Raw genomic sequence first — 18566 nt, forward strand, 5'->3', positions numbered from 1 at the left:
CTGTGGAGGATCGTGGAGGCGAAGATGGGGTTTTCGCACGGGAGGTGTTTGGGCCGTGGTCCTGGGCAGGGGGCTGACTAGCAGATGACACAGGGGAAGGAGCAGTGGTGTGCCCAGCCGGAGGTGAACGGGCTTGGCCCCATTGAGTGGGGTGTTTAGCATTCATATGCTTGCGCATACTGGTGGTAGTTAAGCTAGTAGTGGTGGAACCCCTGCTGATCCTGGTTTGGCAAAGGTTGCACACCACAGTCCGTCGGTCATCCGGTGTTTCTTTAAAGAACCTCCAGACTTCTGAAAATCTAGCCCTCGCCACGGGAGCTTGACTACGGGCAACATTTGGCGCTGATGCACCAGATCTGGCCCTGCCTCTCCGTCTGGCCCCACCACTGCCTCTTCCAACCTCTTCTGCTATAGGACTCGCCTCCGTCTCAGAAGCACTGTGTTCACCCGGCCTATCAACCCAGCTTGGGTCTGTCACCTCATCATCCTCCGATCCCTCAGTCTGCTCCCCCCTCGGCCTTCCTGCCATGACAACAACTTCACCACTGTCTGACAACCGTGTCTCCTCATCGTCCGACACCTCTTTACACACTTCTTCCACTACGTCAAGAAGGTCATCATGACCCACAGACTGCGACCGGTGTAAAACCTGGGCATCGGAAAAGAGCTCAACAGCAACCGGACAAGTGGTTTGTGACTCTGGGAAGGGTCCAGAAAACAGTTCCTCAGAGTATGCCGGTTCAAATGCCAAATTTCCTGGGAGGGGGCAGACTGAGGGGAAGGAGGCTGAGGTGCAGGAGCTGGAGGAGTGCCGATTTCGGTGACATGGGTGGACTGCGTGGAAGACTGACTGGTGGACAAATTGCTAGAAGCATTGTCGGCAATCCACGACATCACCTGTTCGCACTGTTCTGGCCTCAACAGTGCTCTACCACGAGTCCCAGTAACTTCAGACATGAACCTAGGGCGTGTAGCTCTGCGGCGTTCCCCTGCTCCCTCATCAGCAGGTGGTGTCTCACCCTGCCCAGGACCACGGCCTCTGACCCCTGCAGTAGTTGGACGCCCACTTCCCCGCCCTCGTCCTCTAACCCTAGCCCTCGGGTTAAACATTTTGAAAATGCAAGTTATAACTGTAAATTTTTTTTTTTTTTGTGTGTTTTTTTGTTTTTAAAACCAAACGATGCTATCCTATTGCTATGGCTATTTTCTAGCCAACTATGAAAGCACACTGCTATGCCAGATGAGATGACGCTGAGTTATGAAAAAATAAACGTAAAATAAAAAGAAAATGGCAGACTGTGCCTAGTTTAAATTAAACCCCTAATAAATTGTCGCACTTCGGTGTTTGAGATGGATATGTGCGTCACTAAGCGCTAAACACAACGGTCCCAAGTCTCACTGCAAATTCCTCACAATATGGTAGTAGATGCAATACAGCAAGGCCAGCCACCAGCAGATCAACCAGAAATAAAATATATAACGCTATTGTAGGCCTAAGTAAGCCGTTTGGATTCTCCTATGGCTATTTTCTAGCCAACTATGAAAGCACACTGCTATGCCAGATGAGATGACGCTGAGTTATCAAAAAATAAACGTAAAATAAAAAGAAAATGGCAGACTGTGCCTATATGAAATCAAACTCCTAATAAATTGTCCCACTTCGGTGTTTGAGATGGATATGTGCGTCACTAAGCGCTAAACACAACGGTCGCCAGTCTCCCTGCAAATTCCTCACAATATGGTACTAGCTGCACTACTAGTGCCAGCAAGCCCAGCCACAAGCAAACAAAAAAAAAAAAATTATATAACGCTATTGTAGCCCTAACAAGGGCTGTTGGGTTCTTGTATACTCACTCCTGCTTAACAGTAAGCTAATAGAACACCCTAACGCTATCCCTGCAGCAGCAGCAACTCTCTCCCTAACGGAATCCAGACATAGACTGATCCGAGCAGCGCGGGCAGGGGCTAGTATATTCCAGGGTCACCTGATCTGGCCAGCCAACCACTGCTATCGACGTGTAAGGGTACCACGTCATGCTGGGTGGAGTGCAGAGTCTCCTGGCTTGTGATTGGCCTTATTTCTGGCCGCCAAAAACCTAAACGGCGGGAGATGCCATTTTCTCGAGCTGGCGAAATACTCGTCCGAGCAACGAGCAGTTTCGAGTACGCTAATGCTCGAACGAGCATCATGCTCGGACGAGTATGTTCGCTCATATCTAATACTGAGACTAACCTGTGTATGAAACTGAGACTTACTTGTGTATAATGTGGAGACTAACCTATGTATGATACTGAGACTAACCTGTGTATAATACTGAGACTAACCTGTGTATAACACTGAGACTAACCTGTGTATGATACTGAGACTTACCTGCATATAATGTGGAGACTAACCTGTGTATGATACTGAGACTTACCTGTGTATGATACTGAGACTAACCTGTGTATGACACTGAGACTAACCTGTGTAATGTGGAGACTAACCTGTGTATGATACTGAGACTAACCTGTGTATGATACTGAGACTAACCTGTGTATGATACTGAGACTAACCTGTGTATGATACTGAGACTAACCTGTGTATGATACAAAGACTAACCTGTGTATAATACTGAGACTAACCTGTGTATAATGTCGAGACTAACCTGTGTATAATACTGAGACTAACCTGTGTATAATGTGGAGACTAACCTGTGTATGATACTGTGACTAACCTGTGTATAATGTCGAGGCTAACCTGTGTATAATGTCGAGACTAACTGTGTATGATACTGAGACTAACCTGTGTATGATACTGAGACTAACCTGTGTATAATGTCGAGACTAACCTGTGTATGATACTGAGACTAACCTGTGTATAATGTCAAGACTAACCTGTGTATGATACTGAGACTAACTTGTGTATGATACAAAGACTAACCTGTGTATAATACTGAAACTAACCTGTGTATAATGTCGAGACTAACCTGTGTATGATACTGAGACTAACCTGTGTATGATACTGAGACTAACCTGTGTATGATACTGAGACTAACCTGTGTATGATACAAAGACTAACCTGTGTATAATACTGAGACTAACCTGTGTATAATGTCAAGACTAACCTGTTTATGATACTGAGACTAACCTGTGTATGATACAAAGACTAACCTGTGTATAATACTGAGACTAACCTGTGTATAATGTCGAGACTAACCTGTGTATGATACAAAGACTAACCTGTATATAATACTGAGACTAACCTGTGTATAATTTTCGAGACTAACCTGTGTATGATACTGAGACTAACCTATGTATAATGTCGAGACTAACCTGTGTATGATACTGAGACTAACCTGTGTATAATGTCGAGAATAACCTGTGTATGATACAAAGACTAACCTGTGTATAATGTCGAGACTAACCTGTGTATGATACTGAGACTAACCTGTGTATGATACAAAGACTAACCTGTGCATGATACTGAGACTAACCTGTGTATAATGTCAAGACTCACCTGTGTATAATGTCAAGACTCACCTGTGTATAATGTCGAGACTAACCTGTGTATAATGTCGAGACTAACCTGTGTATGATACTGAGACTAACCTGTGTATGATACTGAGACTAACCTGTGTATGATACTGAGACTAACCTGTGTATGATACAAAGACTAACCTGTGTATAATACTGAGACTAACCTGTGTATAATGTCAAGACTAACCTGTTTATGATACTGAGACTAACCTGTGTATGATACAAAGACTAACCTGTGTATGATACAAAGACTAACCTGTGTATAATACTGAGACTAACCTGTGTATAATGTCGAGACTAACCTGTGTATGATACAAAGACTAACCTGTATATAATACTGAGAATAACCTGTGTATAATTTTCGAGACTAACCTGTGTATGATACTGACACTAACCTATGTATAATGTCGAGACTAACCTGTGTATGATACTGAGACTAACCTGTGTATAATGTCGAGACTAACCTGTGTATGATACAAAGACTAACCTGTGTATAATGTCAAGACTAACCTGTGTATGATACTGAGACTAACCTGTGTATGATACTGAGACTAACCTGTGTATGATACAAAGACTAACCTGTGTATGATACTGAGACTAACCTGTGTATAATGTGGAGACTAACCTGTGTATAATGTCAAGACTAACCTGTTTATGATACTGAGACTAACCTGTGTATGATACAAAGACTAACCTGTGTATGATACTGAGACTAACCTGTGTATGATACAAAGACTAACCTGTGTATAATACTGAGACTAACCTGTGTATAATGTCGAAACTAACCTGTGTATGATACAAAGACTAAGTTGTGTATAATACTAAGACTAACCTGTGTATAATTTTCGAGACTAACCTGTGTATGATACTGAGACTAACCTGTGTATAATGTCGAGACTAACCTGTGTATGATACTGAGACTAACCTGTGTATATTATTGAGACTAACCTGTGTATGATCCTGAGACTTACCTGTGTATAATACTGAGACTAACCTGTGTATGATACTGAGACTAACCTGTTTATGATCCTGAGACTAACCTGTGTATAATGTGGAGACTAACCTGCGTATAATACTGAGACTAACCTGTGTATGATACTGAGACTTACCTGTGTATTATACTGAGACTAACCTGTGTATGATACTGAGACTTACCTGTGTATAATGTGGAGACTAACCTGTGTATAATACTGAGACTAACCTGTGTATGATACTGAGACTTACCTGTGTATTATACTGAGACTAACCTGTGTATGATACTGAGACTTACCTGTGTATAATGTGGAGACTAACCTGTGTATGATACTGAGACTTACCTGTGTATGATACTGAGACTAACCTGTGTATAATGTGGAGACTAACCTGTGTATAATACTGAGACTAACCTCTGTATGATACAAAGACTACCCTGTGTATAATGTGGAGACTAACATATGTATGATACTGCGACTTACCTGTGTATGATACTGAGACTAACCTGTGTATAATGTGGAGACTAACCTGTGTATGATACTGAGACTAACCTGTGTATGATACAAAGACTAACCTGTGTATAATACTGAGACTAACCTGTGTATAATGTCGAAACTAACCTGTGTATGATACAAAGACTAAGTTGTGTATAATACTAAGACTAACCTGTGTATAATTTTCGAGACTAACCTGTGTATGATACTGAGACTAACCTGTGTATAATGTCGAGACTAACCTGTGTATGATACTGAGACTAACCTGTGTATATTATTGAGACTAACCTGTGTATGATACTGAGACTAACCTGTGTATAATACTGAGACTAACCTGTGTATGATCCTGAGACTAACCTGTGTATAATGTGGAGACTAACCTGTGTATAATACTGAGACTAACCTGTGTATGATACTGAGACTTACCTGTGTATAATACTGAGACTAACCTGTGTATGATCCTGAGACTAACCTGTGTATAATGTGGAGACTAACCTGTGTATAATACTGAGACTAACCTGTGTATGATACTGAGACTTACCTGTGTATAATGTGGAGACTAACCTGTGTATGACACTGAGACTTACCTGTGTATGATACTGAGACTAACCTGTGTATAATGTGGAGACTAACCTGTGTATAATACTGAGACTAACCTCTGTATGATACAAAGACTACCCTGTGTATAATGTGGAGACTAACATATGTATGATACTGCGACTTACCTGTGTATGATACTGAGACTAACCTGTGTATAATGTGGAGACTAACCTGTGTATGATACTGAGACTAACCTGTGTATGATACTGAGACTAACCTGTGTATGATACTGAGACTAACCTGTGTATGATCCTGAGACTAACCTGTGTATAATGTGGAGACTAACCTGTGTATAATTCTGAGACTAACCTGTGTATGATACTGAGACTTACCTGTGTATAATACTGAGACTAACCTGTGTATGATACTGAGACTTACCTGTGTATAATGTGGAGACTAACCTGTGTATGATACTGAGACTTACCTGTGTATGATACTGAGACTAACCTGTGTATAATGTGGAGACTAACCTGTGTATAATACTGAGACTAACCTCTGTATGATACAAAGACTACCCTGTGTATAATGTGGAGACTAACATATGTATGATACTGCGACTTACCTGTGTATGATACTGAGACTAACCTGTGTATAATGTGGAGACTAACCTGTGTATGATACTGAGACTAACCTGTGTATGATACAAAGACTAACCTGTGTATAATACTGAGACTAACCTGTGTATAATGTCGAAACTAACCTGTGTATGATACAAAGACTAAGTTGTGTATAATACTAAGACTAACCTGTGTATAATTTTCGAGACTAACCTGTGTATGATACTGAGACTAACCTGTGTATAATGTCGAGACTAACCTGTGTATGATACTGAGACTAACCTGTGTATAATACTGAGACTAACCTGTGTATGATACTGAGACTAACCTGTGTATATTATTGAGACTAACCTGTGTATGATACTGAGACTTACCTGTGTATAATACTGAGACTAACCTGTGTATGATCCTGAGACTAACCTGTGTATAATGTGGAGACTAACCTGTGTATAATACTGAGACTAACCTGTGTATGATACTGAGACTTACCTGTGTATAATACTGAGACTAACCTGTGTATGATCCTGAGACTAACCTGTGTATAATGTGGAGACTAACCTGTGTATAATACTGAGACTAACCTGTGTATGATACTGAGACTTACCTGTGTATAATGTGGAGACTAACCTGTGTATGACACTGAGACTTACCTGTGTATGATACTGAGACTAACCTGTGTATAATGTGGAGACTAACCTGTGTATAATACTGAGACTAACCTCTGTATGATACAAAGACTACCCTGTGTATAATGTGGAGACTAACATATGTATGATACTGCGACTTACCTGTGTATGATACTGAGACTAACCTGTGTATAATGTGGAGACTAACCTGTGTATGATACTGAGACTAACCTGTGTATGATACTGAGACTAACCTGTGTATGATACTGAGACTAACCTGTATATGATACTGAGACTAACCTGTGTATGATACTGAGACTAACCTGTATATGATACTGAGACTAACCTGTGTATGATACTGAGACTAGCCTGTGTATAATGTGGAGACTAACCTGTGTATGATACTGAGACTTACCTGTGTATGATACTGAGATAAACTCTCTATGAAATGGGAAGTTATATTAGTTTGACTTGTAAGAGTGTTTGTCTTTGTGTAACAGTCGGTGATTTTGTTGTTAGGGCAGATGCCGCCCCTTTTTTGGATGGACGGCCCACTGCTGCACTTATTACAATCTTTTTAATAGATCAGTGATCACAATGGTTATCACGGCCTTGATCCATTGAAAAGCAGGGCACGTCCTAGTCAGGACTGTTTTCCAGGGATCACTTACAGACTACAGTTTATCGAGATGCATGGAAAATGGACGCCAGTGACATTATCACATGACCACCGGGTCTATAAAACAGTGTTGGCTCCTCTATTCACCTTTCTACTCTGCTTCATCACTATGCATGCAGGAAAGGACAAGGCAGTAATAAATGGCTTCTAACTTCTTCAAGGGGGGACATGAGCCATGAGACCAGATGAGCCTCTTGCCTCAGGCAGCACCAACTGCAACAAAATGGACGGCAGGATCAGGGGCGCAGTCACCTACTACAAAGCAGGAGGTGATTCTTAAAAATACTGCAGTTAATACCCAATATCAGCATGGAGAGCCCACATACTAATAAAATAACCTATATATATTACTACTTGATGGGGCAGAGGGATAGGCAGCAGATTAACCCCTTCTTTCTTCCCACGGTTTTTGCATCAGTCTATAAGGATTAACTTATATCCGAAGACTCAGCCTCCACATCAATTGATATTTAAAGCCAGTGGGAGATTTTTATATATATATATATCTTTGTAATCTGTTTTTTTCTCAATTCCACCACATTGGAGCTGTAAATGGAAAATTAGAAAAAGATATGACTTTTAGAATACGCAATGCAAAAAATTTTATGCAAAAGGAAGTGATTAAAATTGTCCATGTTCTCTAGTTCCGTAGACTGTGGTGGAAGAGTGAGTTTCACTGGGCCAGGAGAATATAACGTTCAGCCTCAGGCATGAAACTTTTACAAGGATTTAAAGTGAATATCACTGAAAATTATTGGAGTTTAGCATTTTTAAACGTTCAGAATTTCTCAAGAAATTTTGCTCTCATGATGAACGACACATTAATAAAATTCCACATTCTGCCGTTCTCCTCAGAAGCAAATGATAAGTTGTTAATTTTGGGGATATTTTTGATCATTTATGTGACTGGAATCTTTCTAAATTCTGTAGTCGTTGCTGTGATTTGTCTCGATGTCCATCTACACTCTCCTATGTATGTCTTCTTCTGTAACTTGTCCTCCATAGATATCTGCTACACCACAGCCGTTATTCCTAAACTCATCTACATATTATTATCGGGTGATGACCTGTTATCTGTCACCCAGTGCTTCACCCAGACCTACTTCTATATTATTTGTGCCAGTGCAGAAGACACACTTCTCTTTGTGATGGGATTTGACCGGTACGTCGCCATTTGTCATCCTTTGTCCTACCACCGAATCTTGAATAAGAAAATCTGTATCCTGATTATGGTCACAATCTGGATCGCTGCCACGTTGAATGCATCACTATTTTTATATTTCCTCCTCAAAATGCCTTTTTGTGGAGTTGCAAGTGTTCAAAATTTCTTCTGTGATGCAATGGACATATTTAATGCATCTTGTGGAGGCTCCTGTGAGTTCATGATCCTCTTCTATGCAAATCTTGTGGTCTTTGGATTTTTCCCTGTGTTTTGTAATGTGTTGTCCTATGTCAATATTGTCCGTGTCATTTCACGCCTTAAATCAAAGGAAGGAAGGAGGAAAACCTTCTCCACCTGCTCGTCCCATCTCATCGTCATGACTATTTATTACTCTACAAGTTCAATAACCTACCTGGCATCGTTCTCTGACCACACAGAGATCATGAAGCAGATCTTATCAGCGTTCTATGTCACAGTGGTTCCCATGATCAATCCCCTCATCTACAGTCTACGCAACAATGAAATGATAAAATCTTGTCGGAAATTAATTAAGATGAAATAAAATATAATATATAAGTGGCAGAAACCTGTAGAATATCTCTCGTAAGATCATATTCTTACATCACACATGTATTGTCCAAAACGAGCCAACATTTCCCCTTCTCTGTTGTTTTTTGGGTAATGGATTTCTTGTGTGATGAATATAATTATGATAAATGACTATATTAACCAGTTAATGAACCAGTTAATAAAATGAATTCTCAATATGAAAAAAAAATGTAACCTGGATGATGTGTTACCTCTAATTGTCTTCAATAAATGATGTGACAGATGGGCTTTCAAGTTTTGTCTTCATCTAAAATGTAGGGTCGGCTGGGTTCCATTCACTGACTTCTTCCATTGTTAGACAAGGGCTCTGTAGGCCCATAAGGTGTATAAACTTGTAAAATCTACCCCATCCTAATTCTACACTCCTGGGGGAACATTGATAACTTGATCGAATACTTATAATGTGCAAATCTTGATGTAGGGCATGTTGCTCTCGACAGATTTCTTGTGTCTAACTTCTAGTTACCATCCACGATTGGCTGAAGTCTGAGTACGTGCTCAAACCTCCAATGTTTGGCACTGACTCGAACATTGCAGGTTCAGGTCTGCTCATCCCTATATGGAATGTTTACCATTGAGCAAGCTCAAAAATATTACCAAAATTATCCAAATCGTAGGTTTGGTCATTGTGTCAATGTGGAAGTTAAAAAGTCAACTAGAACATACGGTATATACTCGAGTATAAGCCGACCCGAGTATAAGCCGAGACCCCTAATTTCAACACAAAAAACTGGGAAAACCTATTGACTCGAGTATAAGCCGAGGGTGGGAAATGCATTGGTTACAGCCTCCCAGTATATAGTCTGCCAGCCCCTGTAGCATACAGCCTACCCAACCCCTGTGGCATACAGCCTACCCAGCCCCTGTAGAAGGAAAAAAAATAACACTGTACTCATCTTTTCAACGTCCCCCATAGGTCCTCTTCTGTCTCAGACTGTTTCAGACAGAAGAGGACCTATGGGTGACGTCAGAAAGGTGAGTCTTTATGTTTTTAGTTGACTCGAGTATAAGCCGAGTTAGGGTTTTTGAGCACAAATTTTGTGCTGAAAAACTAGGCTTATACTCGAGTATATAAGGTATCTCACATGTTTTATTTCTAAGACCAGACTGATACCCATTAAGCCCTGATAACGGAACAATTTAATTAATTAAAATAAATTAAATTATCATCAGAAATAGACCTAAATAAAGGTATTTGACAAAGCCAAACCAAAATTGAAAGTGAGGTCATTGCCCAGCCATGATGCTAGCAGGACATGCTTAAGCTGAGCTGTGCTCTAGACTAAGCTAACATTTCACTTACCACCCATTATTATTATTTATTATTTATAGAAGACCACTAATTCCATGGTTCTGTACAATCAGTAAGGGGTTCACATACATTATATTAAGACAAGAAAAAATGCAAGTACCAATAAAAAAAAAACTACAGTGATTGGGAAAAGTGGAAGGAGGACTCTGCATGTGAGGGCTCACAATCTATGTGGGAAGAAGAAGGAGACATGAAGGGAGGAAGCAGAGCAGTTATTGTGTGTTGTAAATACTGGACAGGAGGGTTTTCAGTCTGTATTTGAAGGTTTGGAAGGGGACAGGCTGGAATATTTTGATAGAGAGTTCCTTAGTATGGGGGATGCACAGGAGATGTCCTGGAGACAGTTGTGAGAAGAGATGATTGTAATAGAGTTTTAGCTAAAGTTCCTGTGAGGAATGGAGATTAAGTGTATTGGCTGATGAGTTCAGAGTTACATGGAGGGGACAGGTTGTGGACAGTTTTGTAAGCCATGGTTATTTTTTTCAACTGAATTCGTTGTACGATGGGTAACCAATAGAGAGACTGTCAAAAAAGACAAGCAGAGGAAAAGCAAGGAGATGGATTTGCCCGGCCGCAGTGTTAATGATGGATTGGGGGTTCATTAGAGAGTTAGGTGGGAGACCACAGAGAAGGATATTGTAGTAATCCAGGCGGGAAATAATGCGGGTGTCTTGAGGGTCCATGCGCCCCTCCCTGCTAGCTCCAGCCTCACTTATTTCTTTGCGCTCAAGCAACGTCTCCTCTGGCTCGGTGCACATGTCCACACCTACTAGGATGCGCATGCTCTGGCTCTGTGAGATTTAAAGAGCCAGCGTGCCACTAATTGGCACTGGCCAGCCGCTGACCTGTTAAATAGCCAACCTCTTTGTGTGACCCCTGCCAGATCTTTGTGCCTCATAGCTTTAGAGAAAGCGTTCCTGTTGTGATTCCTGTTGTGACCTTCTGCTACATTCCTGAACCTTAATTCCTATTTTGACCTTCTACTTTGTCCCTGACTGATCCTGTGCTGCATGTCCTGACCTCCTGCCTGACCTCGACTCTGATCCTGCCTGTTGATTATGTATCTTGTCTTAGCCACCACCCCGGCCATAGTTGCACCTGTGGAGCGACCTGGTGGTATCCCGCTCGCTCTGGTGAATACTGGGTGCCACTTGGGCTCCACTACTAGGTGTTGGCTTACGTCATCACCTGTCGTGGTTCAGTGGATCCGCCACGGACCCTAACGAAGGGCATGGACTAGCAATTTTGTAGACACTGGAATGGGGAAGATGCAAGAGATGTTCTTAGGATGGAGGTGGCAGGTTGTAGTAAGTGACTGTATGCGAGGCTTGAAGAATAAGGCAAAGTTGAAGATCACTTTAACATTTAGAGAAGAGAAGAATGAGGATATGACTGATAGACACTCAGAAGAAGAGAATGATCAACAGTGTCAAAGGCAATGTTTCATAGTTTCATAGTTTATACGGTTGAAAAAAGACACTTGTCCATCAAGTTCAACCAAGGAAGGGTAGGGATTGGATGAGGAAGGGATTTAGGGGAAACAATTCTATATAACATAACCATCAATGTTATTTAGGTGTAAAAAGGCATCTAGACCCTTCTTAAAGCTCTCTGCTGTCCCTGCTGTGACCAGCGCCTGAGGCAGGCTATTCCACAGAGTGACAGTTCTCATAGTAAAAAAGCCCTGTCGCCTCCGGTGATTAAACCTTGTTTTCTCCAGACGGAGACAGTGCCCCCTCGTCTTTTGATTTGATCTAATCTGAAACAACTTACCACCATATTTTTTGTATGGACCATTCATATATTTAAATAAATTAATCATGTCCCCTCGTAGTCGTCTCTTTTCCAGACTAAATAAATCTAGTTGTTTTAATCTTTCCTCATAACTAAGACCCTCCATACCCCTTATCATTTTTGTGGCTCTACGTTGAACCCTCTCCAGCTCCAGGGCATCCTTTTTATGGACCGGTGCCCAGAACTGGACAGCATATTCCAGGTGTGGCCGAACCAGTGCCTTGTACAGTGGTAATATCACATCCCTATCACGAGAGTCCATTCCACTTTTGATACATGACATGATCCTACTAGCTTTAGAGGCAGCTGATTGACATTGCATGCTGTTATTCAATTTATGATCTACTAGTACCCCCAGGTCCTTCTCAACAAGGGACTCTTCCAGATTTACTCCCCCAAGGACATATTTTGCCTTTGGATTATTGGCCCCCAGGTGCATAACCTTACATTTATCCACATTAAACCTCATTTGCCAAGTGGATGACCAAACATTCAGTTTGTCCAAGTCACCCTGCAGCCTATGAACATCCTCCATAGACTGTATTACACTACACAGTTTGGTGTCATCTGCAAAAATAGACACAGTGCTATTAATTCCTACCTCTATATCATTAATAAATATATTAAATAGTAGTGGGCCAAGCACAGAACCCTGAGGTACACCACTCATAACTGGTGACCATTCCGAGTAGGAATCATTGACCACAACTCTCTGGATACGATCCTTCAGCCAGTTTTCAATCCAATTGCAAATGATTTCTGCCAAACCAATAGCCCTAATTTTACCCATCAGGCGTCTATGAGGAACAGTGTCAAATGCCTTTGCAAAGTCCAAGAACACAATATCCACAGCTGCTCCTCCATCCAGGCATCTGCTCACCTCTTCATAGAAGCAGATAAGGTTAGTTTGACAACTTCTATTCTTAGTAAACCCTTGCTGGATTTCACTTATTATTCTATTTGATGTCACATACTCCAGTATGTAGTCTTTTACTAACCCTTCCAATACTTTCCCCACAATGGAAGTTAAGCTTACAGGTCTGTAATTGCCTGGCGAAGTTCTAGAGCCCTTTTTATATATTGGCACCACATTTGCCTTGCGCCAGTCACTTGGCACCACACCAGACATTATGGAATCCCTGAAGATTTTAGACAGTGGTACAGCAATAACAGAACTGAGTTCTTTAAGAACTCTGGGGTGTAACCCATCTGGTCCAGGAGCTTTGTACACATTGATTTTATTGAGCTTAGATTGGATCATGTCTACATTTAGCCAGTCTAGTATATTACAGGGTGCATGACCCGCACTGGCACCAACCAAGTCAGAAGTTTTCTCTTCTATTGTATAAACGGAGCTAAAAAACCTGTTAAGTAACTCCGCCTTCTCTTGGTCTCCAGTCACCGATGCCCCATTTTCAGAATAAAGGGGTCCAACCTGTTCTGACCCATTTTTTTTTGCATTGATATACTTAAAAAATTTCTTGGGATTTGTTTTGCTATCTTTAGCCACCTGTCTTTCATTTTGTATTTTGGCTGATTTGATTTCTTTTTTTACAGATTTTGGTAAGTTTTTTGTAAGTATTGAAAGCCTCTGGTGACCCATCAGATTTATATTTCTTAAATGCCCTCTTTTTCTCATTAATTGCCCTTTTAACTGTAGCTGTAAGCCACGCGGGATGTAATCTCGCCCGTCTATACTTGTTACCTATTGGAATAAATTTAGAAGTATAATGACCCAGGATAGATTTGAATTTCTCCCATGTAACATTAGTATCACCATGTGACAGTATCTGATCCCAGTCTGTATCCACTAGTGCAGCCCTGAATTTCTGGAAATTGGCCCTCTTAAAATTCAAAGATTTTGATTTTCCCACCTGTTTCTGCTTTTTAAAGTTTAAGAGGAAAATAATTATATTATGATCGCTGTTCCCAAGGGGTTCCCTGACACTGACATTTTGGACAATCTCCTCATTGTTAGAAATCACAAGGTCCAACAATGCGTCACCTCTTGTGGGATCGTCTACCAGCTGCACCATGAAATTATCCTGAAGAATGTTCATAAAATGTTTCCCCTTCATAGATGAAGACGAGCCCTGACCCCAATTTATATTTGGAAAGTTAAAGTCTCCCATTATCACTACGGTCCCCTCCTGTGCAGCCCGCTCCATCTGTTTATATAGGTGACCCTCTATTTCCTCAGAGATGTTAGGGGGTCTATAAATTACACCCAAAACAATTTTTTCAAAGCTCTCTTGGCTTTGAATTTCAACCCACAAAGTTTCAGCCTCCTCACACTCTTCTGAGACCACTGACTCATTCACAATCGCTTTTAAGTCTCTTTTGACATACAGACATACACCACCTCCCCTCCTATTTGCCCTGTCTTTCCGAAAGAGTGTAAAACCTTGAATATTAACACCCCAATCATGCGATGCATCAAGCCATGTCTCTACTACACCAACAACATCTAACTGTTCCTCTAATATCAGAGCCTCAAGCTCGCCCATTTTGCCTGTGATACTTCTGGCATTTGTGAACATACAATTTAATTTTCCACAGTTATTTATCTGATTTAAAGTAATTTTACTGGCACATATATCCTCACCACTGTTCTGCAACTTGTGGATCTCCTTATCCACCGCCTTGGTCCCACATACACCGCCCACCTCACCACCCACCAACATAACCTGCCCCCTCTCTGACCTGTCTACCCCTTCAGTGTCTTCCTTTTCCTCCTCCCCCAATCCTAGTTTAAATACTCCGCCACCCCTGCTAGGATCCTCTCCCCCAGCACAGCAGCCCCCCTTCCACTTAGGTGCAAGTTATCTGCAGAAAACAGCTTGTACCCCAGTGAAAAGTCAGCCCAATGCTCTAGGAACCCAAATCCCTCTGCTCTACACCAGGATCTGAGCCATGCATTTAACTCCCTGAGCTCCCGCTGTCTGCTCTGTGTAGCGCATGGCACAGGTAGGATTCCGGAGAATACTACCTTGGAGGTCCTTTCCTTAAGCTTTGAACCTAGTTCTTTAAAATTATTCTTCAGGCTCCTCCACCTACCATCTATTCTGTCATTGGTACCAACATGGACCACGACAGCTGGGTCATCCCCAGCCCCTCCCAGTAATTTATCCACCCTTTCCACCACATGCCGAACCCTGGCACCAGGGAGACAGCAAACCATTCGGTTGAGGCGGTCTTGGCGACAAATTATTCTATCCGTCTTCCTGATTATAGAGTCCCCTACAACCACTAGCTGCCTTGGCTTGACTGCACTTCCATCCACCCTACTACTAGCTGGTCTGCTCCCCCGGCTGTAAGGGAGAGCAGGATCCGCTAGGGCTGCCATTTCTGACACTGACGTCCTGACATCATTGCACAATTTTGCAATTTTGCTTGGATGTTCAGAGTCAGAGTTGGCCTTCCTTTTCTTTGACCCCTTCCTACTCCCTCTATTTATAGTAACCCAGCTACCCACCTGGCCCTGCTGGCTTTCCTCTCCACCCTCCACTTCTACCCCACTTATTGCTTGCTCAGTGAGCAGCATACTCCTCTCAAGATTGTCAATTGCTCGCAGCCGTGCAATATCTTCCTCCAGATCTCTAACACGAGCTTCTAGTAGAAAAATATGGGCACATCTGTCACAGCGGTATTCACCCTCGAACTCTTGCTCCAGCAGTGTATACATACGGCAGAGTGTGCACTGGAGCATACCACCAATCTTGCTAGCCATATCCAAGTTACAAAACTGTGATGAGTATATAAATCAAGAGATATAAAATGTAGGTTACTTACAGTTCTGTGGACTTCTCTTTTTCAAACTCTGCTTTTTTCAACTCACTTAAGTTCACTAGCCACTTAGAATCACAAGTAGAGATGAGCGAACATGCTCGTCCGAGCTTGATGCTCGGTCGAGCATTAGGGTACTCGAAACTGCTCGTTGCTCGGACGAATACTTCGCCCGCTCGAGAAAATGGCAGCTCCCGCCGTTTTGCTTTTTGGCGGCCAGAAACAGAGCCAATCACAAGCCAGGAGACTCTGCACTCCACCCAGCATGACGTGGTACCCTTACACGTCGATAGCAGTGGTTGGCTGGCCAGATCAGGTGACCCTGGGATAGACTAGCCGCTGCCCGCGCTGCTCGGATCATTCTGTGTCTGGATGCCGGTAGGGAGAGAGCTGCTGCTGGTCAGGGAAAGCGTTAGGGTGTTCTATTAGCTTACTGTTAGGCAGGAGTGATTCTCAAAGAACCCAACAGCCCTTCTTAGGGCTACAATAACGTTCTACTTTTTTTATTTTAATTTGCATCTAGTACCATTTTGTGAGGAATTAGCAGGGGGACTTGCTACCGTTGTGTTTAGCTCTTAGTGGCACACATATCCATAGCAAAGACCGAAGTGGGAAAATTTAGTAGGGGTTGGATTTCAATTAGGCACTAACTCAGTGTCATCTCATCTGGCATATTAGTGTGCTTTGATACTTGGCTAGAAAATAGCCATAGGAGAATACAAACAGCTTACTTACGCCTACAGTAGCGTTCTATATATTTGATTTCTGGTTGATCTGCTGGTGGCTGTACTTTCTGCAGTGCATGTACTAGCCAATTCTGAGCAATTTGTAGTGAGACTTGCGACCGCTGTGTTCTGCGCTTAGTGACGCACATATCCATAGCAAAGACCGAAGTGGGAAAATTTAGTAGGGGTTGGATTTCAATTAGGCACTAACTCAGTGTCATCTCATCTGGCATAGTAGTGTGCTTTGATACTTGGCTAGAAAATAGCCATAGGAGAATACAAACAGCTTACTTACGCCTACAGTAGCGTTCTATATATTTGATTTCTGGTTGATCTGCTGGTGGCTGTACTTTCTGCAGTGCATGTACTAGCCAATTCTGAGCAATTTGTAGTGAGACTTGCGACCGCTGTGTTCTGCGCTTAGTGACGCACATATCCATAGCAAAGACCGAAGTGGGAAAATTTAGTAGGGGTTGGATTTCAATTAGGCACTAACTCAGTGTCATCTCATCTGGCATAGTAGTGTGCTTTGATACTTGGCTAGAAAATAGCCATAGGAGAATACAAACAGCTTACTTACGCCTACAGTAGCGTTCTATATATTTGATTTCTGGTTGATCTGCTGGTGGCTGTACTTTCTGCAGTGCATGTACTAGCCAATTCTGAGCAATTTGTAGTGAGACTTGCGACCGCTGTGTTCTGCGCTTAGTGACGCACATATCCATAGCAAAGACCGAAGTGGGAAAATTTAGTAGGGGTTGGATTTCAATTAGGCACTAACTCAGTGTCATCTCATCTGGCATAGTAGTGTGCTTTGATACTTGGCTAGAAAATAGCCATAGGAGAATACAAACAGCTTACTTACGCCTACAGTAGCGTTCTATATATTTGATTTCTGGTTGATCTGCTGGTGGCTGTACTTTCTGCAGTGCATGTACTAGCCAATTCTGAGCAATTTGTAGTGAGACTTGCGACCGCTGTGTTCTGCGCTTAGTGACGCACATATCCATAGCAAAGACCGAAGTGGGAAAATTTAGTAGGGGTTGGATTTCAATTAGGCACTAACTCAGTGTCATCTCATCTGGCATAGTAGTGTGCTTTGATACTTGGCTAGAAAATAGCCATAGGAGAATACAAACAGCTTACTTACGCCTACAGTAGCGTTCTATATATTTGATTTCTGGTTGATCTGCTGGTGGCTGTACTTTCTGCAGTGCATGTACTAGCCAATTCTGAGCAATTTGTAGTGAGACTTGCGACCGCTGTGTTCTGCGCTTAGTGACGCACATATCCATAGCAAAGACCGAAGTGGGAAAATTTAGTAGGGGTTGGATTTCAATTAGGCACTAACTCAGTGTCATCTCATCTGGCATAGTAGTGTGCTTTGATACTTGGCTAGAAAATAGCCATAGGAGAATACAAACAGCTTACTTACGCCTACAGTAGCGTTCTATATATTTGATTTCTGGTTGATCTGCTGGTGGCTGTACTTTCTGCAGTGCATGTACTAGCCAATTCTGAGCAATTTGTAGTGAGACTTGCGACCGCTGTGTTCTGCGCTTAGTGACGCACATATCCATAGCAAAGACCGAAGTGGGAAAATTTAGTAGGGGTTGGATTTCAATTAGGCACTAACTCAGTGTCATCTCATCTGGCATAGTAGTGTGCTTTGATACTTGGCTAGAAAATAGCCATAGGAGAATACAAACAGCTTACTTACGCCTACAGTAGCGT

The 18566-nt window shown here is 42.1% G+C and overlaps 1 protein-coding gene across 1 annotated transcript; it reads left to right on the forward strand.

The window, feature by feature from the left end:
• The first annotated feature begins 8154 nt into the window (after positions 1-8154).
• LOC140076117 (olfactory receptor 2A12-like) lies at positions 8155-9168 on the forward strand. The gene has a single exon (XM_072122622.1). The coding sequence runs from the start codon at positions 8155-8157 to the stop codon at positions 9166-9168; it is 1014 nt and encodes a 337-aa protein (XP_071978723.1).
• The last annotated feature ends 9398 nt before the right edge of the window (positions 9169-18566 follow it).

Source organism: Engystomops pustulosus, chromosome 8 (assembly GCF_040894005.1).
Source record: "Engystomops pustulosus chromosome 8, aEngPut4.maternal, whole genome shotgun sequence".
Taxonomy (NCBI): Eukaryota; Metazoa; Chordata; class Amphibia; order Anura; family Leptodactylidae; genus Engystomops; species Engystomops pustulosus.

Excerpts from the sequence above, each read along its gene's own strand:
- LOC140076117 (XM_072122622.1), top strand. The coding sequence starts at position 8,155 with ATGAAACTTTTACAAGGATTTAAAGTGAATATCACTGAAAATTATTGG.